The sequence below is a fragment of the Equus przewalskii genome, chromosome 21, assembly GCF_037783145.1.
Source record: "Equus przewalskii isolate Varuska chromosome 21, EquPr2, whole genome shotgun sequence".
Lineage (NCBI taxonomy): Eukaryota > Metazoa > Chordata > Mammalia > Perissodactyla > Equidae > Equus > Equus przewalskii.
The window spans coordinates 18,158,322-18,182,980 of record NC_091851.1 but is presented as its reverse complement, the minus strand read 5'-3'; the positions used below and the strand labels follow the sequence as shown (position 1 = coordinate 18,182,980).

The window sequence follows — 24,659 nt, the reverse complement described above, 5'->3', positions numbered from 1 at the left end:
GAGGAAAGAATAAATCCAAAAGCCAGGTAGTGGTTCTCTTGCCGAGGGACGGGGATGCACCAGAAGAGGCCCATGGGGTGGATGAGGGGGTTTGAAGTATTCGTAACGATTTGTCCCAGCTGGGGGTGGGAACGTGGGGATTCTATTATTTTTTTAACACTTACACATATTTTTCACATGTATATAATGCAAGGGAAAACATTTCACCTTGTGACTGGTTGGCCAGCAGCGGCTCTTGGGTCAGGACACTGAGCAGAGCAGGCAGCAGGCTGCACACCCTATGGGAGCAGCTGTGGGGGTCACTGACGGCCAAAACTGACAGAGATGAACCAGGGACGGAGACAGAAATGGGGGGCTCTACGGTTGCTCTCAATTAAGAAACATACCTAAGCCCCTCTGGACTCAGCGTCGTACCCCGGTGGGGAGCCACGCCTCTGACCGAAGGAGCTGTCACCCGCTGGTCTGAGGCTCGGCTCTGAGCCCTTCCCGGCACCCACATCTGGGGAGTTCCTGCCCCAGTCTATACGCCGTCGGCCGGAGGGACCGAGGCTGCTCTGGAAGCCTTTGATTCCACGGTGTGGACAGTCGGCCTTTCTGGTCACCAGTCTCTAAGAGGTCTCCAGTTTCCAGATGACCCACTAAGAGACTCGTCATTTCACCCCAAAGTCCAGCACGAGCACATGCTCTAACCGAGGTCTCACTACCCACTCAGGCAGCCTCCCAAGGAGCTGCATGGTCCTCCAGGCCGTGGGCTGATGACACTTCGGCTCCTGTGGTCCTCCTTCAAGGCTCCGGGATGCCCGACAACAGCAACGTGAGTGCCTCGCTGAAACGAATTTCTCATTAGCCCCTTTCCCTCCCCTGGGTGATGACTTTTAATTAACGGCAGGTTTCTTAAAGACCAAAGGAGGAGGCAGGTGAACAGCAGAGCCGCGTCCAGGAGAGCTTTTATTTATACGGAACAGTTTTAAAAATACAGAATAAAATAGCTTTATCTCTACTATTATTCACAACATCTGGTCCAAATAGTACATATTTTTAAAATACTTAAACGTTTAATGAAGCCATGTTAGAAAAACAATATGAAAATTCTTTTTAAAAACTCCATAAAAGAATTACACATCTCGAAAAACAACCCCACCCCAGATACCCTCGGTGTGCGAAATAAAAACAAACAAAATCCCAGAAAGGTACATAGCCAAAGTCAGTCACAAAAACTCAAGGAAAACACAAGCATCCCCACTGTTTTAAGAACAGTCAGAAATGTGTTAATGTGTCAAACAAAGGTCATTATGAATGAACGAAAAAGGGTATCCCCTTGAACTGTCAGTAAGATGGCAACGCTGGTCGGGGGTCCTAAGTGCCGGGGGACACACACAGCGATTGTAAGGACGCTGGACGTTACTTATGTACAATGATGACGAGGCAGAGCCAAGAACAGCCTAGAAGGACAGGAATGTGTGTGAGGCTGCTGAAAGGGGCTCCCCAGCGCTAACGTGCTTTACAGGTCCACGGGCAGAAGCTGAACGCTGGCAAAAACGGGCGGCATTCTTGCACCACTCCAGTTGTGACTGCAGGAGGGGTGGAAGGTGGGAGATGTCCTGTTCTCTGTGCATAAGGGGACAGAGAACAATACCCACAGCATAAGAAACCCCAGGCTCTTCTCTAAAGCCAAGGGGCGGCTCGCTGGGTCCTGTGAAAGCTCAGGCACATGTGCAGGGCTACCACGGTGTCCAGTGGGCATGGCTGGGTGTGCACACAAGGCTTCCAGCAACAGCCACACTAGGCTTGGTGTGTGCAGCCGAGTGTGCACCCCAACACAGCCACCAGCAGGAAGCCGCCTGTCCTCACGCCACACAGGTTCCAGAATGAGGTCTCCGCCACAGATCCTTCCTTATTCACCTTCTACCTGGCTTGGCCACTCTTGTGGCATCAATATTATGGAAGATTGGAGTTGCCAACTTCAAGCCTAAGTTGCTAGTACTAATATTTCAGCAGGGACACGAATTAAAGAAAAAACAACTTAGCTCATGGACATAAGATATACGCATGGGTAAATAAAGTATACACACATACTAGAGATTCATCAATGGAGAAATTCTATCATCACATGACATTGTCATGAAAATTATACCATTCCCTCCCTGGAAAACTGTGACTATTATCCTGGGCAGAAATGTTATTTTACTATATGGAAATACTGCAATATTCATGCATAAACCAAGTTGTCATCATGAAAGTCAGTATGCTACAGCATAAAGCAAATCCCATGTGTGAATTTGTTACCATGAAAATGGGAAACCATCAGGACCCAGGATGCTTCATTCTAGCTGGCCTGGTTAAGCCACTTCTCTTGCTTTGATCAACCACAAGAAACTTCCTCAAAGTTAACGTTTGAAACCCTCTTAAGAAAGATTCTGTATCAATGAATCTAAGTTTAATTCCCTAGTGAGAACGAGAATAAAAATTGCTTACAGAGACTGGAGCCATTTCCCATGATTCTGTGAACCATGCTAGATACTTTACCAAAACCAGTTGGGGGGGGGTCTCCCTTGTCCCCCACTGTGATATGGGCAATATCTACTGTCCTTATACTTTGTACATCAGGATGGCCAACGTAAATGTGAAGATGGTGGGTAGGTGGTCGCTGTAGAAATTGGAGACTGAATGCCCTGCCCAAGGACATTTACATCCACAATATTCTAAAACATTCTATTAGCCAAACAAAGCAGGGTGGGCATGCGGCCCCAGCAATGCAGGCCAACAATGTAAGTGGGAAGTGTTACAGGCACAGACCACGCATGGCCACCGCGTTCCCCAAAACCTCCCCTTCAGGTGTGTGCTCAACTCTAAGGAGCAGATGAACACGTTTTTCTTTCAATTACAGACTCATTCTCTAGCATATTTGCAAGCAGGAGGCCACGTCCTAAAACGGCTGGTGGATTCTGCGTGTACAAGATTTATCAGTTGTCATGAGACTCCAATCCCTCAAGCAAAGGTGAGTTTCACAGGTAGTGCAGAAAGTACCAGATTCAATGGGACCTCTAGTCAGGCTGCCCTCTTTCCTCCTCACCTCCTGTCCCCTCCCCACCCTTGGACAGAGAATCTAACATTGGCCCCAATGGAACAGGAAGGGCAAAAACCCTCTTTCCGATAGGAGGTGTTGGTACAGGGCTTCCCTCCACATTTGAACGCTTGCAGAAGACAAAGCCCGGACCAGCAGATTTGAAACCTCCTCATAACCTGGCCCAACGAGGGCTTTCAGAAAGGAGTAGGCTTCTGGACATTTGAAGCACGTACCCTGAGTATTACTCACTGGGAGGGAAGATGCCCGGTCACGTTAAGTTGAAGGGAAGTTGTTTCTGAATTACCGACGGTTCAGATGCTTTTATTGGGTATTTGGTCCTTCTGCTCACCTAGAGCTGGAATACTGCAAATCTCTGGGATGTTTAACCATTTTCCCCATTTTTCCAGAGCAGAGAAATTGGAGATGCTGAGCAAAATACACATAGAAGCAAGTGAGAGCAATCAGCGTAGGAGGGCTGTCAGTCTCGAGGGCTTACCAAGTTAAAGAGGTGAAAACCGTTAACCAGTGTGCTTCTAAAGTAACTATGCATCGGATACAATTTTAAAAAACATGACATACAAATTTAAATGTAATTTAGAATCTAAATTTTTTACTTAATCTGCAATAAGATCTTGGCAAAACAATGCAGTGGCTCTGAAGTATTCTTGCCAGAATAAGCCTTGAAGCCCCAACCTTTCCAGGAGTCAAAGAGGCGACAGTGACACAATAATGCTGCCAAAGACATCCCAATGCAGAGAGGCAGAGCCAGCTGTGGGGGCAGGAGATGCACCATGTGGACACAAGGCTGCCGAGAACCATGCTCTGCTGTTGGAGACAGGAATGCCCAACGCCATCTAAGACTCAACCAGGTCAGCAAATACTTAAGAAGCACAACCTCATCAAGTGAGGCTTTTCCTTTGGCTGAAAAATCTCAAACCAAATTCAACAGACGTTATTTTTTTCAGAAGGAATTTAGTGTTATTCATTAGAACTCAACAGAGGGGGCCTGCAGGCTGCTTTTCTCACCACCTTCTGCTTTAACTTAAACAAGAAAGGCAGCATTTGACCAGGGGATCTAATCTTCCTCTCTGCAAAATCAAGATTCAGTGGACATGCAACAGGGCAACCCACAGAAATGGCTTGCAATAGAACTGCAAGTGACGAATTTACCAGGTGGCCGGACCATTCAATATGGCGGCTCTGTTTGTTACCTGCCCCAGCTTCCCTTCTTCACAAAACAAATTCACGTATAACTTAACCCACGGTTTCTGGGCTCTGGTCCAGTAGTCAGTTTTGATAAATAGATTAGGCATTACAGTATTTACACTTTTGTGGTATCAAGCAATACAAAACACAACCACAACAATGGTTATTGGCTTTCAAAAGCCATGACAACAAGCTTCCCTGATGGTGTCCACAGCTTTACAAATGCTGGTTCTTTTCTTAATAAGGGGAAGGGGAGTGGGGGACAAGTAATAGGGATGCAAGGTAAGAGGATCACATGGAAAAACACTGATTTCAAAAATCTGCTATAGTCAATAACATTAAATAGGAATAAAATCTTGTAATTATAGACACGCGTGACAATAACTGACATCCACATGACAGCAGAGCTAAGGCTCCCACGAACGTCTGCTTGGTGCCCTTGTGTGGCACTCTATACCCATCATACCAGCCAGGAGTGATAAATGCCAGATGGAATGTCTCAGCTACCAGTGAAAAAGAGGCCAGTATCAAATGTGCTGGCCCAGCCTGGACCTGGGTGGCACCAAGAAAGAGCAGTTGAAAATCAGATACTGATTTCAAGGTACTTTCCCTTCCCCCTCAAGCCCCTAAACAGATTTCCATCTTAATAGTATCTGTACAGATCTTACTCATGCACAGATCTGGGCACGGGGTAACCACGTCAGTTTTCAATCAGGTCAACGGCCTCTTCTTACAGGAGGATCAGGCAACACAGAATCACATATGACCTGTCAGTTGTGACAATGGGAGGATACTGGTGCCCCTTGATCAGAGGTGGTCTCTGCAGTTCAGGCCGAGGTCAAATAAAAAAACAAGCTGGTTCAGGTGCGTCCGGAACAGAAGGCCCCCGGACCCTGGAGGCGGCTTGTAGGAAAGCTAGCACGGGGTGGTGGAAGGGGACTGAAAACCAGGAATCACTGCGGATTTCAAACATCCACTCCCACAGGAGGACAGGACCTTCAAGTTCAGTGACCATGGCCAGCAGTGAATGCTCTCAAGGGCAAGGGGTCAGGGCTTAAATAAGGAGAGAAGTGAGACATCCTATCAGACATAATCACTACCCACAACAAAAAAGCTATTTGTAACCTGTCTCAGCTCTGGGATGCAGAATGTAAATGCAGATATACAAACATATATGTTACTGCTTGTTACTCAGCAAGGAACTACAGCTTCACGCCTCACTGCGGCCGGGCCACAGGGCGAGCTATGGCTATACCGTGGCCTGGGAGTCCTCGTCGGAACTCCGGCTGTTTGCGCTCTTCCCGAGGCTTTTCCAGGTGTAGCCCGCAAAGGTCGGGCTGATGGGTAAGTAGCTGAAGCATCTGTATTTTTTAATAATGTTCATGCCAAACGGCAAATCATAGGATTCCATGCCATCGAGCGACTTGCTCCCTTTGCCCACGCCCTTCTTCCACTTCCTGATTCCTCGTTCCTCTGGAGTACCTGTGGAACACACACACATATACACAAAGCGCACTTGAGGAGCAAGCAATGGCATCAGCTATCCAGATGCCCACACCAGAAATCTAAGAATCGCTAACCCATCCTTGTTCCTCTGGCCCCACGTTCAAATGACCTCCTGACGACTCTGCCTCCCCCATCCTTCCACATGATGAACAATCTCAATTTTCACGGTGGAGGTCTGGCCCAGGCTATGTCCTTGCTTTCCAGGGCCATCACATCGGTCTCTTAACTGTTTGTCTAGTCTTCCCTCTCACCATTCCCTCCTTCAAATCTGTTCTCAAACACTCTGCAAAAAACAACAAAAACTTCCAAAATGCAAATGTGATCTTGCAAAATGGGGCCCAGAGTCTTTATTATACCATATACAATGCCTTCATCAACTGGTTGTGGCAACCCCCTCCATGCAGACACACCAAGTTTTACGCTGCTTTGCTCCATTTTAGTGTGTGTGTGTTGCACATGTCATGTATTTCCCACTTGTCGTGCTCCTCTGAGGAGGAACTTCCACTGGTGTAACACTCCAGGCCACTCTGCACCCTGACAGATGAGTCAGGGAGAAAGATCGGGGCCCACAGGCTCAGCAGCTCCTAGACTTCTTTTCAGACATCTTCCCAGTGCAGACGGGAATACTGGCAGCTTCTCTTGGCTACACGGGATATCTAACAATATCCTTCTGTGCCCGAGCCCGGGTGATGAGCTCGAGTCTATGGTGCGGTATTCAGGAACCTCATTATTTTCTTACATCTAAGCCACCCTCCTATCAGTGTTCCAGTGACAAAGCTGACTTTCATTTCCATCTGTCTGACTCCTGTGTCTCTCTCTCTCAGTTAGTTCTCACTTAGGAGAGAAAGAGGTATTAGTTATTGACCCCATAAATCTAACACCTTTCTCCTATTCATGCAGGTGATTGCTTCTGCCAGACGTGTTCATCCCAGGTGTCCACAGCCTCAACTGATGCCTCTTGATTGAGGCTTTTTGGACGTGGGTTGTCTTAAGGGGAAAATCTCAATAAAACCTTCAAGCTCAAGAATAAGCATCACGTCCTAGATAGCAGGTGAATCTACCAGTGCATCCATGGCAGCAATTCACAATGTACACAGCAGCCTCCTCTGGGAACCTGGAAGGCTGCAAGGCAGGGCCCAAATCCCATCCTAGTCCATCACCCAGAGCTTGGCACAGAATGCGCCCTGCTCAGAAACAAGGGTTATGGGTGGTGGGGAGACAGCTGCCTCCACCCATCTCTCCGTCATTGATCCTGGCAGCCACCTGTGCCCACTGTGCTCCCTGTCTTTTGGTCTTAGTTGGTTGGGGACCTGTCTTAGGAAGGACTCATTAAAGGACAGGCTTCCCAAGGGGGAGAAGTGTTGAAGGCTCATGGAAGTGTGTGGACAAGCTGACGAAAGCCAAATTGCAGGACACTGGGCATGGTTGTGCAAGAGGGCAGGCTGCCCGGACTGTGCCCCAGGCATCGCCCTGCCATGTCACCATGTGCCAGGAATTTACCTGCTTTTTCTCTTAAAAGTAACGCAGCAAGAAGGGAAAAAACAACTAATAAGCTTATTAGCAAAAGACTGATTTACAAAAGGAGGCTGCGAGTGTTATCTTAATCACTGGAGAAAAGACAGTTTTAACCAGTGCTGGCTTTGAACTGATTCACTCTTCCTGCTTCCCGTATTTATTTGGCAAAAAGTAACTCATATCTGTAATAAGCATGTTTGATATTTACACATACCTGGGATGGTGTTATCCAAAATAAAAGCCACACAGCCTCCTACAAACATGGCAGTTGTGAGAAGAACGTTCAACACTTGATCGATTCCTGATATCCCTGGAAACAGACCAGAGCAACCGGGTCATTGCGACAGCCAGGATGGGCCTGCCCTTGACCTAGAAAGGAGCCCCAGGGCAGACTAATCACCAGTCAATGCTGTGCATGACAGTGTAAACTTCTGTTGTGCATGTGTAGATAAATTTATGCCAGTAATGTTATAAACTGCCATGAATACTTTCAACAGTAATCAAAAGATATCTCCATAGGAAAAATTCCTAACAATGGTGCATAGAAGATAAATCGAACAGAGTGGAGTTCACCCTAACATGAACTATGAAGCCACTGAGGATGGTGTTTGCAGATTAAAAAAGAAAAATCAATATAAAAGATGGTTGTTGTAAGGTTGAAAAAAATCACAAAGTGAATATAACAAGACAACAAAAATATCTGTGGTATCCGCAGATAAAGGGTTTCAGAATTCTGGGTTACTAATTAGTGCTTAGCTGCTTTTAATTAGGGGCAACTGGATTTATAAAGATGTCCACACATGAATATGATATTACAATGTAAAAAGCAGCAAGAACCTCCTTGTCATTAGAAGTTCACACACTTTCTATATTTAAAATATATTGATCCCCAACAGAAAATAACAAGTGTTGGTGAGAATGCAGAGAAACACAAATCCTTGTACACAGCTTGCAGGGATGTAAAATAGTTCACCTGCTGTAGGAAAGAAGTGAGTGGCTCCTGAAAAAGTTAAATACAGCATTAACATACAAACCAGTGATTCCACTCCTAGGTATACTGCCACAAGAATTGAAAACAGGTACTCAAACACAGCTGATACTCATTACTGGCAGATTCTGTATTTGTGAATTCACCTACACACTAAAATTTACTTGTAAACCCAGAATGAATACTCATGGGCTTTCACAGTCACTCACGCACACGCACAGCAGGGAAATACGTGAGTTGCTCAACACACATATTCTCAGCTGAGGGCAAACAAGGTAAGGCTCTGCCTTCTTGCTTCAGCTCAGACTGTAAACAAGTGTCCTGTTAGCACCATTTTTTTGTGTGTTTTTGTGCTTTTTCCTTGGTGATTTCGCTGCTTAAAATGGGCCCTAAGTGTTGTGCTGAAGTGCTGTCTAGTGCTCCTAATCGTGAGAAAGCCACGGTGTGCCTTACAGAGAAAGCACGCTTGCTAGATGAGCCTCATTCAGGCCTGAGTTACGGGGCTGTCAGCCATGTCTGCCCCAGGAGCAAGGGTGCTAATTTGCTAATTCCACGTTCACGGTGACTTTTCAGAACATAACTAGCATGACTGAGGACAGCCTGTACTTGTACACCAAGGTTCATGACAGCGCTACTCACAATAGTCAAAATGTGGAAACAACCCAAACGTCCATCAATGGATAAATGGATAAACAGATTAGGGTATATACATGTGATGGCATATTATTTAGCCATAAAAAGGAAGGAAACACTTCTACATGCTATAACATGGATGAATCTCGAAAACATGATGCTAAGTGAAAGAAGCCAGACACCAAAGGTCACAGAATCGTGAGGTTCTATTTATACGAAATGTCCAGAACAGGTAAATCCACAGAAACAGAAAACAGATTGGTGGTTGCTAAGGGCGGGAGAAGGGGGATTAAGGGTAAGGAATTTTATTTTGGGGTGATGAGGCAGCTTTGGAAACTAGACAAGAGGCAGTGATTACACAACACTGTGAATGTATTTAAGTGCCACTGAACTGTTCACTTTAAAATGGTTAATTTTATGTTATGTGAATTTCATCTCAAAAAAAAAATATATATATATATAAAACAGTCCTGAATTCTGCATAAAAGATCAGCAGGAATAGCTATTTCCTCAGCTGGCTCCTTTTGCTCACTCTTCATGACAGTGGGGTATTAAAATAAAAAGGAGTTTAAAGGTTAATCTTGAATTCAAAGTAGCTATAATCCTAGTAGAAAAACATGTATTTCAGAGTCTATGAAGTTGTTTCAATAAATTACCCATTTTAATAAAGCATTCATCTGAGAAACCAAAGGTTTTACAGAGGCATTCATCCCAAAGGAGAGGGTCACGGTAAAAAAAAAAAAAAAGACCTAATGTGCACGTTATGTGCACACGCCAGCTCTTGCGGGGAGAACACAGGGCTTCCAGATAAACTTGGGCAAAGTGAGATTCAAATGAAATATGCAGACTGACATTCACCAGAACAATTTCTGACTCTCCAACTGGGCATGAGCTGTTTGTGAACTGGTGGCTGTGGTTCCGACTGCCCCCAGATTCAAGGCCTGTTTTCTGTACCTGTGACGAGAGGGTTCTGTCTGAGGTAACTTGGAAGGACGAGCCCAAAGAAGATTGAAAATCCAAGCACAAAGAGGTTCCGGGAAGAATTCAGATCGATGAACTGAAGGTTGGAGAGTCCAACAGCTGTGATCATCCCTGGAGAGAACCACACACAGGCCCGTGAGCTCACCCACGGCACGGCCGCCAGACGCCCCAGGCCGCCAAAGACAGACTCCCCACCACGTCCTTTCTCTGTCCCATCCGTGTCAAGTCCGGAGACCAGTGCAGTGGCAGGACAGGTGGTCAGAAGGTGACCACCTGGGTCTCTGATCCAATGACCCTCTGCCTAAGCTCTATTAGGGCTTGTTCAGGGGCATAAACATCACACTATGCTTTCTTAAGACCAAGCAGAAAACTAAGGACATTGGTCCCCCCCTTAAAACTTCTATGCAAACATTTTGATTAAATTGGGAAACCCTCCCAAATATTTGGCCCCTGATGACTACAACTGAATGACACCAAGATCAAATTGAGCCCCACTGTAAAAATGGTCAGTTTTAAATGGCCCACTCAAAGGGGAAGGTATTTGAGTCAAATCAATTAGAAATGCCAATGAAGGAGATTAATGTAATCTTCCATTTCCTAGCAGAATCACTCTCCATTTGGTTCTACCTTTAACATAAGTTCAACGCAGAGAGTGATGTAGGTTTAACTTTTCAAGGTGCATCCTTTCGTATTTTAAAATAGAAGTGTGTTCCCTTCTACCTTACTGAAGGGATTCAGCAAAAAGCCATGGTCCCTACTAAAAATCAGCAAATGTGGAGAAAGAAAAGGAGCCTGAGAGGGAAGCCCGCTATCAAGGAAACACAATTTTACCAAAGAGAGTACAGAAGAGGGCGCCAAGCACAGGGTCTGGAAGGGAGGCGAAGAGGGCGCTGAACTTGCCGATCATGCCCAACCCCAGCATGAGGGCCGCACCGTACTGTATCACCCGGCGACTGCCGACCTGCAGGACACACCAGAGGGCAGAGACAGGTGTTCAGCTAGAGGTCCTCCAGCAGCACAGATTCCGACCCAGCACCCCCAAGGGCAAATGTAACGATGTCCTCAGACAAGATCTGGATTACTCCGAAAACTTTTAGTTGGAGGGGTCAGTCTCATTTCACAATGAGGACTGATCTCAATAGAAAATTACTACAAATTACTCTAAAGACACCCAGAGCAGAAAATTCCCACCACCTTTCTTCATTCCCGTCCCCCTCCTCCTCCCTTTGACTGTGGGTGGCCCTGGGTCTCGGCCCTCGCTTCTCCGAGCCCTGGGTGATGTCACCTCAGCGTGGACCGTTCCTGCACTCAAGCCCTGGGCTTCCAATGCTCTCACACTCAAGGGCTGGGAGGCCCTCCTACTGTCTCACATGCAAAATGCAAAAGCTACACTCTACTCTGGCCCTGCTTCTCTTCAGGGTTCCTGGCATCACCCTTCACCTAGTTAACCCACCCCAAAGCACTTCAGCCTCAACGACTCCGTCTTCCCCAGACCTTTAATCACTTCTGGAATCCTCTCCTTATGGTGTCTTGCCCGTGAGAGGTGGCAGAGCCTCCAGGCCAGGGAGTGCAGACGTCCTGAGCCCAGCTGCCTGGCTCACGCTCCCACGCCAGCCCTGACCATGTGACTGGGGCAAGCTACTCCACCTCTCTGGATGGCAGGACCCTCATCTCTACAACGATAAACTGCGTGGTTTTGCTTTGAGGATTAAATGAAATGATGTGTCAAACAGTCTGAACTGCACCTAGCAAGCATGAGCCTCTTTGATAGGCTCCCACTTGGGCTTGCTGCCTCTGGCCCTTCCTCCACCCACCCATCCTCTCCACTGCGGTGGAGTGACCTCTCTAACACACTGATCTGGGAGGTCAGGGCCCTGCCCAAGCCCTCAGGTGCTCATGAAATAAAACCCACTTCTCCGGCTCTTCCCAAGGGAGCCAAGCCTACTGACGAGCTCCCTGCCCTGTGTCCTGCCCCAGTCATGCTGGGGGTTTATCACTCGCTCCTCAATGTACCAGGCATGTCCAGGCCTGTCTATCTGGAACACTCTTTTCCCACTCACCCCTTCTGGTTGGTTCCCAGACATGTCTTTCAAAACACTACCCAAATGCTACGTCCTCTGAAAAGCCTTCCTTGATTCTAAGGCTGGATTCCTCTACTCTGGGCGTCTACAGCACCATGTATAACATTTCCCACCTGGTCTCATCTTCATTTGTTAAGCCTGATCTCTGCCTTCTAGAAACTTCCATCTAGCCCACTGTCACGCAGGTGGCGGGAGGCGGAGCTGGCACTGGGCTCAAGAATCCTGCACTGTTGGGCCCTACTCTGCGCTGCCTCTCCCAGGAAAACACCCTGAGGACATAAACCAGGTAAAGGAAGTTCCAGAAACATCTGAGAGAGTGTCCACAGGTACACATAGCTTTAACTCTGACTTACAGTGAGGAGAAGATGGCTAGTTACAAGTTAATTAAAACGAAATGAAATTTAAAATTCAGTCCCTCAGTTGTACTCGCCATACTTCAGGTGTTCTGAAGGCACGTGTGGTTGGTGGCTCCTGCAAGGGACAGTGCAGGTGTAGAACATTTCCACCACTGCAAATGTTCTCCCAGACAGCACTGGTCTAGAGTTTGCAACACCTTCTCAAAGGACTCACAGGTCAGCTGGCTAAGAATCAAAGTCGAAGCTTACTGAGCAAAGGAAGATAGGGCTGTCCAGCCAGGATCAGCCACTGCTGACCCTGGAGCCCAGGCTCCTCTGTTCTGCTCTACAGCTCCTGCCACCACACCACCGCCAAGTGCAGGGAAGCATCGAAAATGTCATGCAAACTGGCAAACTGAGCAAAACTGATATATGCTTGGCTGTATTACATGATAAGGAAGCCTTTTATTTACAAACACTCATTTTTCAGCAAATATTTTTAAGGACCTACTACATGACTAGCACTTGTTAGACTGGGGGGTGCTACAAAGATGAATAAGTCACAAGCTTATGATCAAATAATTGTACTGCTGCGATTGTTACACTATACGGGAGCCCAGGGAAGAGAAACTGAAGAGCTGGGGAGGGTCTTGAGAAATGAGCAAGAGTTCACTGGAGGAAGAGCAGCCAGGCAGAGGGAACCACCTGTGCAAAGACCACCTCCCAGCAGGGTCAGCCCTGTCAGGAGTGCATAGGGAGGGCCAAGCGGCCCCAGGGATGCCTGAAACAGTAAATCTTACATGAAAACCATGCACGGAAGGAAGACTGATCTGCCTTAGACGCTGTCAAAAAAAAACAAGCAGCAAGTGAGCCATTCTCCTGTTCAACGAATATTAACCAAGTGCCCAGTACACACTTCTGTTCCAAGCACCAGAGACAGCCCTACAGTCCCCGCCCTCCTGGAGCTGGCAGGGAGCCTTCGCATCTCCCTTCCTGCTGCCCATCCGTGGAATCTCCTCCTCGCCTCCCTGTGACCTCCCTCCTGAACTTCGGCTCTGCCTCTAGGGCCATGGAAAAATCCAGTGTTTCTGACTTTCCAAAGTCTCCAACAGCGTGGAAGGCAGCAGAGGAGAAACGACCTTCCTCTGGACACCACCAAAGAGAGAGTACAGCCAGGGGAGACGGTGTCCACTCCGTTCCCAGAAATAAACTTAGGGCTGAGAATCTATTAACAGTGTCTATAGCTTACTGTGTGCCGCCCACATGCCGGGACTCTTTGCTAAGTGCTCTACGTCAAGTTATCACCGCCGATGCCTTGCAAATTATCTCTACAGACCAGGGCATGGAGACTCAGAGAGGTGACGTAACTTCCTCATGGTCACACGAGGAGAAAGTGATGCGGTCAGGGCTGGAATCCAAAGCAGCCCCCTGCCCACCATGTCACGGCGCCCTTCCCTGTGGGCCGGACGTTGGAACACACTCAGCAGGGACGTCCCGCACGTGGACGCCAACCCTTCAGCACTTCAGAACACGTGGCGGCAGGGGCAGCTCAACTCTTGCTCAAACAGGCTAGAATTTCCAGGTATGTGGAATGCCATAACTCGACAAAAGACAGCAAATACTAGGCCATCAATGGAGGCAGAGTCTGCGGAAGAGCCAAGACCACCCTCCTTCCATACGCCCGACGTCTAATACAACGGCCCAGACCAACGTGTCACACAGAACTTTCTACAGCTAGGGAAACGTTCTGTATCTGTGCTGTCAGCCACCCATGACCACTGAGCCCTTGAAACACGGGTGGTGTGACTGAGGAACTGAGTTTTTCATTTTAACTTATTTCAACTTAAATAGCCACACGTAGCTACTGACTACCGTACTGGACAGCACAGATGGAGACCTAGAATCAGCGGGTTTCAGGCCTGAGTTCTACTCAGAGAAGGGACTTGTCCCAAGTCTGGGGCAGAAGACAGCCCAGAACTCACACCTCCACCTACAGTGGCCTCCCGTCAGCGGCAGACATGTCGGCTGAGTCCCACTTCCCCACCCCAAGGCAGCTCAACGACCCTGACCCCTGACCCCCATGGCAGTCAGAACAAAGAAAACCGATTCCAAGGAGGACACTGTCCTTGAACAGATGACGTCTTTGCCTGGGGGGAGTGAACAAAAGGGATTCAGAGAAAAGATCAATTAGTTCATTAAATAGTGCTGGCAGGGCACCTCTTCAGAATCCTTCGGCACCATTCAAATTGTAATGAAGACAATTATTCCCCAAACCACCTTAGTCCTGTTTTGGAAGGGCACCTCACCCTGCAACACTACTTACTCCTCACAGAGACCCTGGATAACTTAAAGGAGGGCGTGTTTTAAAGGGGCGTGGAAAGCGAACGGGCTTGTTACACTGTTTTCCCCTAAGAGTCGCACCATCTACTACAATTTTACTAGTATGTTATTTTGGGTTAGTTATATGTCTACAGTTCATGGTAGCAAACTGGATAAAGGGTCACGGTTTATGCCCCACTTGGTGCCCACGTGCTCAGCATCTGCTTCTCCCCAGGGATCCTGGAGGACGTGCCCATCAGGCAGCCCTCACTGGCTATGTGCCAGGAGCAACAGGCAGCAGGTGGGGCCATCTGCACACCTGAGGCTGAGCTCTGCGATGGGCCTGCCAACTTACAGGAGAACCAACTAATATGTCAGGCATGCACCGTGCGTGCCCTGCTCCCTCCCACCTGGATTTGCAGTCCAGACTAACCAAACTTAGTATCTGGTTTCTTTTTATCTGGATATAGAATCTTGTAGACAGCCGGGGGAAGGATTTTACAGAGAATAATTTTACAGAGGTCGAACAGTTCTAGAAGGCTCCGGCTCACCCCCAAGGTCTCAGAATACAGCGCACGGGTGAGGAAGACCTGCGACTCACACAGGCCATCCCGGAGGGCGACCCAGTTCTAACAGTCTAGCTGCACAGTGTACAATGGCTGGGGACAAGCAGCACACCCTGGCGAACGGCACACATTGGTCCAAGGAAACTGGGGTATAAAGTTTATTTGCTAGTAACAAATCTGAAAACCCCAGGATCAGGTTCCTTCTTACAGGAAGCTGGACTGCGGCGTGGGGCAGCCCCAGGCTCAGGTGTCTGTGTGGAGTCAGGTGGGGAGGAGAGCAAACGAGCAGGACTTGGGCCCAGGCCCTGCTCAACCTGAGCAGCTCACTGGGGCTTGCTTTATCCAGTAACTCCACAAGAGACTTCATCTGAAAGAGAAGGACTCTGCTGCTAAGGTTTAAAAACCATGTTAATTCTTTATCGTAAGATCGATTTTTTTCTGTAACGAGTAGTACCATCTCTCACGTAGAACTAGTCCCACAGTCTCCCAGCTGGTCTGGTTTCCACCTCCTCCCCTGCCCTCCATGGGCTACGCTCATCATAGCAGCCACAGTGATCTTTACCCAAAAAACAGACGGAGTCACACCCTAGGGCACCCGCTTCCACTTGGCCTCTGGCAGCCTACGGGGCCCACGTGACCTGGGGGACTTCATCTGATCCTGCCCCACTGGCCTCCTTGCTGATCCGCAACATGCCAGCCTGCTCCCATGATAGGGCTTTGCACTGGCCGTCCCCCTGCCAGAATGCCCATTCCCCAGGTACCTACACAGCTCCCTCCCTCACCTCCTCCAGGCCTTTGCTCAAGGTCATCCTCTCAAGGAGGCTTAGCCTGACCCTATCTAACACTTACCCACCCTCACTCCTGAGCCCCCCGCCCTGCCCTGTGTTCTGTTCATCGCTTGTCTTCCCTGCTAGATGGTGAACTCTACGAGGCTGGGGAGAGCTTTCTTTTTATTCACTGATGTATCCCGTCTGCCTAGAAGTCTCCTGGCAAAGGGTCGGTGCTTAATACAAATTTGTAGAGCTCATGGAGGAATGATAGCACCTGAATGCCTGCCTCCCCGAGCCAGCCAGGGGAGGAGAGACCTCCACCGGCATTCCAAAAACCCATCAATGCAAAAAGGGAGATGGGGGAGATGATCTCAGAATCGGAGACATTCCCTTTGGAACTCACGGTGGTCAGACCAGTCAATGAGATGGATCAATGCTTAGAGGCCCAACCATTTAATTAGAAAAATATTTGTACCTTAGTAATTCCCAAAACTCCAATGTTGGGACTGGATGAAGTAGAGCCATTCCCAGTACCAAATATGCCATCCAGAACACAGGAGAGACCCTCCACGAAAATCCCCCTAAAACGTAAAGGAACGGGGGAAAGAAAAACATTCATTCAATGGGGGAAACACTCTGAAATTTGCTCTAAACGGTTGCGACCCAAAGGCAGGGCCCACAGGCCTGCAGCCTTCACATTCCCCGGGAGGGTTAGCAATGCAGGATCTCAGGCCCCATTCCAGACCTGCCGAAGCAGAGCCTGAATTGTGAACGGCATCCCCCACGCCTATTCAACTTTGAGAAACACCTCTCTATGCTGCACATTAGACACAGGTGTTCAGAAAATCATTCCAAATTAAAGATTTTAGCCAGAAAACAGAGCCACTTGTTGGGATCTAAGACAAACACAGGCTGTCCATTGATTTGATCCCTTTGCTATGAATATATAGTTTCATCAGGAAGGAAATGCTTTGTAATTTTGTAAACATTGGAACTTTTTAAAGAATAAATATATAAGTAACGTAACCATACGCAACAGCTCCACTAGAGAAAGGCGAGGAATCAGGAATGTAAACCCTAACAGACAATGCAAGAGATGCTAAGACACCAGCCCCACTGGATCTCATCACACACAATCGCTTCCTGAAGGGCGGCAGTTGGCCGGGAGAGGGGGGGACAACCTGAGCTGTTTTTCCTTCTCTGCAGCCTCCAATTCGCTCCCGGCACCCGGAAACTAAAGCCCAGTGTGTTGAGAACACAAACCCCACAGCCCCTAAACATCTAGATTCTGCAGATTTCATTGGTTCCTGCTCTTCTTGTCTCTGTATGAGTTGTAATTATAAACAGATGACACAGCATCTACCCCCTAGAACAGCTGGGAAATCAGAGGGACACATATCGATGACCCCAAACGAAGCAGAGTACAGGGCGGTGTCTGGCTCTTGTTTTGATGAGTCTAAGGTTTGGAGTGGTCTCAGAGAACGTCTCATGTGACTGTCACTATGAGGAAGGAAGGCTGGGAATTCTGCTCTGTGTTATGGATAAGGAAAACGAGAGCAAAATGAGGACAGCGACTTGTCCAAAGACAAACAGCCAACGGAGAGCCCTGAGGCTCAGCTGCCTTCATGGTGACGCTCTTGGTTTCTTCCCCAAGACTATCCAAACCAGAGAGCCAGGCTGGAAGCGCTGGGCCCGAGGAGGAGCTGTTCTCTCAGGACGCACCTGTTTATAGCATGGATGGGAGGCGGTGGGGCGCAGGACAGCCTGGCACAGGCGTAGTAGTCCCCGATGGACTCGATAATGCTGGCGACCACCGCGCTGAGCATGCCGATGACGCCAGCTGCAGAGACGGTGGGCAGTCCCCACTGGACTGAGGAAGGAAAACAAACATGAAATCCTCGCACGCTTTCTAAGCGGGGCAGGCAGTGGTCGGGACGCTGAGTCATTTGATACGTCAGGGGACTCGACAGGATCCACTCAGATTCTGCAGCTTGTGGCAACTCCTCGCTTATTTTTAAACCTAAGTCATCGCTGCACTAGTTGCCCGCGAGCAGCTCCTGAGTCAGATGAAGACGCCGTAACCAGGACCGGTCTGCTCTACGTCTTTATTTAAAAGGAGAAACTGTTTGGCTGGAAGAGGCAAGCGCTGCTCTTCCTGCTTCGAAGCCACATTCAGTGTCTACTAAATGACAGGTTAGCACAGCCTGCTTTGCTGGGACAGAAATCTCTAGGAGGAGGATTTTTGGCTGTGCAAAGCATGGAACAAAATAATAGTGCTCTTGCCCAGAGGGGGCATCCAATGAAAAAGCAGTGAAAGGTCACCAGCTAAATTTAAATCCCAACAGTAAACATGGCACAAGGTATAGACAACCCTTCTCTAGCGTTATATCAGCACTTCTTTTTTTTTAGTAAACCATGTTAAGGCAAATTAAATAGTTTCCTTTAAGAAAACAAAGAGAAGTCCTAAGGTAGCTTCATTTTGAGTATCTGGATGTAGCTAATTCTTCATTAGATATACCTTTAAAGGAAAAAAATCTCTATTTGGACATCGAAAGCTATAGTTGTTATTTAATAAAAACAGCACGAGGAACTTTCTCTGTTACAACGAATAGACTTCTTTGATAAAGTACCTAGACCTTCTTGCCTTGAACCATTAGTTATAACAGAGCCACTAAGTATAAGCACAGTGGGAAAGGAGGATGGATAAAATGGTCTCTTGTGCAGCGGCTGGGGGAACAGGTCACAGAAAGATCTAGGAAAGGGTAACAGTTAGACTTAATGAAGGCAACCCACACTGGGGCACAAGGCGTACAAGTTACAAGGCAGGAAGAGGTGTGGTCCCTGTCCAGAGAGGGTCTGGAGGTGGAGAGCTGAGGGGAGGGGACGTCCTTGGTGGGCAGTGGCCTGAGCATCAGCAGATCAGCAGAATCGGGCAGGAATGGGCTGCTGTTCAGCAGAGGTGGGTGCAGCCTGGGGCAGGCAGGTGCAAGAGGGGCTCGACAGGCCACACAGAGGAGGCCTGGCCTCTGCCTCATAGGTAAGGGGGAAGAGAAAGAAGACCCCTGAAGTAAGATGTGCAGAAGATGCCTGGAGTGTGTGTGAAGGCAGAACTGCTCCGGCCTGGGGCCCCTTTATCCCGTGGGAGCAGACAGAGGAGGCAGAGGACACAGGGGCAGCCGGTGGTCAGGGTCAAGTTGCACATCTACGGGCAACGGCTTGGCATGCTCTCTGCCCACCAGCAACAGGCTTGGTCAACGTCTCCTCTCTGGGTTGGTTAGGGAGAGACTTTTCTCAAGCAATGATTTATCAAGCAATATTTGATATTTTCTAAATAATCTTTTATATATTTACCTTGTTACTGATGTAGTATTGTGGTTTCATTTAAGTGTCTTGCTTTGGGGGGAGGGATTCTTATTTTATTTTGCCTTTGATCACTTTTCAGAAATTGCCTTTTATTTTCTTAGTCTCTTTACTCTTACTGTTTTCTTATTTTTTCCCTTCTGGCTGAAGTCCTTAATTTTGATTTTTAAAATCTTTATTCCATCTACTTCAACTTTTTTTTTTTGGTGAGGAAGATTGTCCCTGAGCTAATATCTGTGCCAACCTTCCTCTACTTTTTGTACATGGGACGCTGAAACAGCATGGCTTGATGAGCCGTGTGTAGGTCCACGCCCAGGATCTGAACCTGTGAACCCCAGGCTGCTGAAGTCGAGTGTGCGAACTTAACACTACACCACTGGGCCAGCCCCTACTTCAACATTCTTAAATTTGTAATCTTCTAAGTTTTTGATCCCTTTTCCTTCAGATTAAAGAGATATATTAAGAACCTTGTTGGCTTCCATCCTTCTATCTTAACTGTTATTTTATCTCTCCCTTTAACTGGAACCTTTAATTTATGTTGTTACCTTATAGCAGGGTTTCTTAACCTTGGCACTATTGACGTTTTGGGTCCAAAAATCTGTATTTTAACAATCAATCCAGGTAACTCTCAGCTAACTGAAGACTGAGAACCACAGCTCTAGATATTAGAAAACCTGTCTCTGAATTAAGCCAAACCGTCAGAGTCCGTAAGGCTATGTTCTCTGGCCCTCTGGGGGTGTCTCTTTACCCAGGGGAGTCTTGGCAGTAGGGCAGGAGGTGGAAGTTAAGGGCTGTCTGAAGAGGAGCTGGCAGCACTCACTGCCATCACAATGCCAAGTGTCCTGTCCACTCGGTGATGCTTCCTCACGCATGGGCCCTATGGCACTGGGGGAGATCTCCCTCGTCACAGGCACAGCTGCTTCTCTCGGACAGCCCTCCCCAGCCCTGTGTTCCTATTTGTGCGCATCTTGGGAGCCACCTGCAAAAGCAGAGAGACCACCCAGCACACGCCTGGGGGCTCCCTCCTCCCTGCCCTCCCCTGCCTCCTCCTGACGGCCTCACCAGCTGACTCAATCTCACTGTATCCCAGATTATATACATATGTTCAGAAACCATGCATTTTTTTTTGGAAAAAGGATAGGTATACATAAATACATATTTAGACCACATGATCTGATGAGAATGTTATTTTAGAAAGACTAAACTTTTTAAAGTGTTTGTTAGTGCAAGAACAGAAGGAACACCTGCCAACGTGGCTGTCATTTAACATGCTTAGAACAGCTGTCTTTGACTCAATCTTAATATTCTAGGCTTTTCCTGCTTTTTCTCCTTGTCATTATAAAATGTGAAAATGGGACTGCTAAGCAGAGGAATGAATTGGCACAATCTGATGAAGCTCAGGCTTTAAATCTAACAAAAAACCCAAATGCCGGGACCAGAGTCTTCACAATAGAACAACCAAGCATTAATAACCCTGGGTTCACACAAGTCACTTTGGGGGAGTGGGTGTAGGAAGTACAACACATGGATCCAAGCGATACGACGGCTGGGGACTATCCCCCACTTTGTGAAGTTACCCAACACAGACTATAACTTAGGATCCATCTTCTATCCATTTGTGAATATCAACTTACCTCTGAAAGCTAGGGCCAAATTAAAAAAAAAAGATTATAGCTACCCCTTAAAAGATTACACAAATTGCATCCTGCTCAAACAGTGTGCTTGCCAATCTTCAGGCCCCTCCCACTCCCATCTGCTCCTCCTGGTGGCTGGGCAGTTGCCCTCAATCCCAGCCACTAGACCTCAAACCTGACAAGAGACAAGAGACGCCTCGTCCAGGATTTCATCCTAGTGGAACCCAAAGAACTAACCACTTAATCTGAGAAGGAAGCCGGTTAGTTTCTGTGTGTTAATTATGGCCCTCCAAGGATAGGGCCTCCTTTTTCGCTGCTGAATCTTCTGAGGACCAGAATACTAAGAGCTCCAGGGGACATTCTGGACAAAGAAGGCCTTTCCTGCTGCAGAACCTTCTGTCAACTTCCAGCTCCTCTAAATCAGCCCCTCATGGGCTCCTGACCCCTCTGGCCACCAGAACACTTACATGGGTACGGGACCTTAAACCACGGGGCTACCAGGAGCACGCCCTGCCTGGCATCCGTCCGAGCGTAGAAGCCGTACTTCGTGCTGTCAGGAGGGAAGACATCTGTCACCGTGAAGATGAAGCAGAGCAGCCAGGATACAAGGATGGCCAGGATGATCTGAAGTGGTCACAGGAAAAGCTCTGTCAGGCCCACAGAGGTGGCGGTTGTTGGCAAAACACATGCCTTCCTACGGTCTGAATATCACGCCCCAGAAGCCACCCGCATCAGTACTTTGCAGAAAAGACATATAACGGATCTGCTGAAAACCTGCCCCCTGAAGGAAGCACATTTAGACAGCAGTTTTATGTAGGTAGTTACTTTAAGCCTACGTGTGGAAAGTAAAACAAGAAACAGGGACAACGCGCCTGCAGAAGCCACGTGCAGTCAGACCTCCCTCAGTCCCAAGGACAATCAGTGCCCTCCTCTGATCGGCTAGAAAGATTTCAGAATCGGACCCTCCACTGCTTTTAAGTCCAGGACGGTGTGGGTGGTCATTAATACCCTGAGGGACACAGACACGGTCCCTCAGGAGGACCTGCTTAAAACCCTCCTTTTCCAAAACATTTTATATATGAACCAAAGGCAATATTGTCAGGGAAAAAAAAAAGGTGACTACTCACAGGGAACATTTTGAAAAGCTGTAACTTGTATGCAGTCCATCCTTTCTTGGATTTGTAAATTGGGAGAGGAAATTTAACATTTCTGGCATACTGAGAAAACAGTAAAACTAGGAAAATTGTCCTGAGGAGAGAAAGAAAATACACCAGGTTAAAGGTTGTACGTCTGTGTTTTAAAGTAATACTCAAAGCTTCAATGGCAAAAACGACCATGTGTTCATCCAACTAATTTCTCTAGAGAGCTGCTGGTCCTCTTTATTATTTGGGAAATCCTATCTTGTGGAAATTCCATTTTTGGAAAGCTATTAGAACTTTTTCTTAGCATTTCTTGATATTGAAATGAAACTGCCATGTAAATGCTTTGGCCAGATTTTCCTAAGTAGAATAAGAAAACCCAAAGAACATACACGCTGACGGGAAAGCTCACTATGTCAGGGCAAAGGCAAGACGCCAGACACAACCTCCCGCATAGTACAATTACAACTATGAATTAACTAGAAAGCAAGCAGCTACCGCACAAGGTGCCTGTACACACACTCTCACACACACACACACACACACATATGCACAAACAGGTGAGGACGGGCTCCAAAATGCTCACAAGGACTGGCTTCAGGTGGCCACAGGATTTGTGACTTTTTTCCTGCTTATCTCTATTTTCTGATTTACTTATAAAGAGCATAAATTACTTTTAAAAAGCAAAAAAGTAAAGCTATATACAGTACAATTCAACAATAATAATAATCTGAGAGGTTTCTGTGTGTCATTCACTATGCGAAGGGGTCTAGATCTGCGGCCTGGGCTCTGAACTTCCTCGCCACACTGGTCAAGGGGCGAGAATGCCCGGGCTGGCTGAGAAGTCCCTCTACCCGAGCTCCACAGTCCTGACCCAGCTGCACTGAGCCCTGCCGGAGGCAGCCACATCAAGTGACTTCCCTTTGGGGGGACCCGACAGGTCCTCATCTGTCTGGTGCCCCGCGTGGCAGGTGTGGGATGGTTTCCCAGCAATGAAACAATAAAGGTGTACAACAATGGGTTTCATCACCCATAGGGACTCACTCTTTCACTGACAACCTGAGGCAGAGCTGGCAGAAGAGTGGGTTCTCAGCCAAAGCCAAGCTTCCTTGCTCCTGGGCATGGTTCCAGCTGCTGGGATGGAATTATCAGCCCCATTCACAGCCGATCAGGTGCGGCTTCACTGCCTCATGCCTAACGAGGTGTGGACTGCAGCTGGCTGGACACAGGCCTGTGCTGCTCCACCATCTCCCCACCTACTCAGGCGCTTCGCTGACCTGGTGATGGAGGTCTCTGCCCTGCCACAAAGTCACCAGGCCGGCATCAGTTGCAGGTTCAAAATATACATAGTGCCCAAGTTATTCCAATGCCCCCGGGATGGTGAAGTTTAACAAAAAAATCACAGGGCCATGAGGGATACTAAAACTGGTTTATTTTAAACTTAGAGCAACATAAAATTCTCCTATTTTAAAAAATGCTAACTTACTTCAAAGTGTACACTATGAGATCCAAAAAGGTCCAAAGTCTGCTATTATTGTTATCATTATTTCAGGTAACACTCCACCTGACAGTTAACACCTGCGTTGTGGTGGTCACTTCTCAAAGCATGTTTAAAAGGGGATGGGGACATACAGAATTTGAGGAAGGACACCCAAATCTCAGGCCCAAATCCGGCAGCGCAATTTAAATGAGCGGACTGGACAGATGAATGCTCCATCTTCTTCCCACTCTAAAATCCATCTACTTCTAATTTATGTTTATCCTCAAATACACCTGTGGTCCAGGTAGGGCAGGCAGCTCCATGGCAGAGAGGCAGGAGTAGAGGCTCAGAGGTGGGGGATGTGCCCACGGTCACACACTTTGGCCAAGAAGAGAAGGGACAAAGATCTGAGCCCCAGATTCTCAGGCCAGGGTTCTGTCCACCACAGCTGGCTCTTTCCACCTCACATTTATATCTCACTTGCTTGCTGACTTTTCTTTTACCTTACAAATATTATGTAAGCAATACATACTAAAATGTAGGGAAATTATAAAAGGCAGATAAGCAAAAAGACAAAATCCTAAAGATCACTTATCCCACCACTGAGTGACAACCATGTCACATTCTGGTCTATCGATTCTGAATGGCTTCTACTCCCTGGATATTTACAGGGCATCATTGAGTCCTGGGCACGGGGGTTAGAGAGGGAGACAGGACGGACTGATGTCATCCTTGTCCTCAGAGCACAAACAGGCCATCATCTGACGCAAGCCAGAATCATACCTTACATGCTGCTTCCCAACCAGCTTGTCGCCCCTACTAATGCCATGACCTCAACAGACAGGTCTGCATCCTTATCATAGTGCTCTAAGCATTCCATCTCATGGATGTATCACAACTTGTTTAACAATTCTCATACGGTATGACACTGGGAGCAAGATAAACAGCCGCGAAGGAGCGCCTCTCCCTGGCACCTGTCTGCATATCTCCCTATGACAAGTTCCCAGGACTAGAACGGATCAAACAATAAATACCTTATTAGAAAGCTTCTGATACAAACTGCCAAATACATTCAAAAA

General features: G+C 47.6%; 1 protein-coding gene across 14 annotated transcripts in view; it reads right to left on the bottom strand.

The window, feature by feature from the left end:
* Positions 1-930: 930 nt before the first annotated feature.
* Positions 931-24,659, bottom strand: part of SLC23A2 (solute carrier family 23 member 2) — a 142,756-nt gene continuing 119,027 nt past the window's right edge. For all 14 annotated transcript variants that reach the window (XM_070588863.1, XM_070588861.1, XM_070588862.1 and 11 more), the window contains 8 exons: positions 22,089-22,209; positions 21,429-21,585; positions 17,690-17,837; positions 16,443-16,548; positions 10,728-10,857; positions 9,870-10,007; positions 7,509-7,604; positions 931-5,755 (listed from right to left, as the gene is read on the bottom strand). In XM_070588863.1, the coding sequence (XP_070444964.1) occupies positions 5,523-5,755; positions 7,509-7,604; positions 9,870-10,007; positions 10,728-10,857; positions 16,443-16,548; positions 17,690-17,837; positions 21,429-21,585; positions 22,089-22,209 (1,129 nt within the window). In that variant the 3' untranslated portion in view covers positions 931-5,522. The remainder of the gene's footprint in view (positions 5,756-7,508; positions 7,605-9,869; positions 10,008-10,727; positions 10,858-16,442; positions 16,549-17,689; positions 17,838-21,428; positions 21,586-22,088; positions 22,210-24,659) is intronic.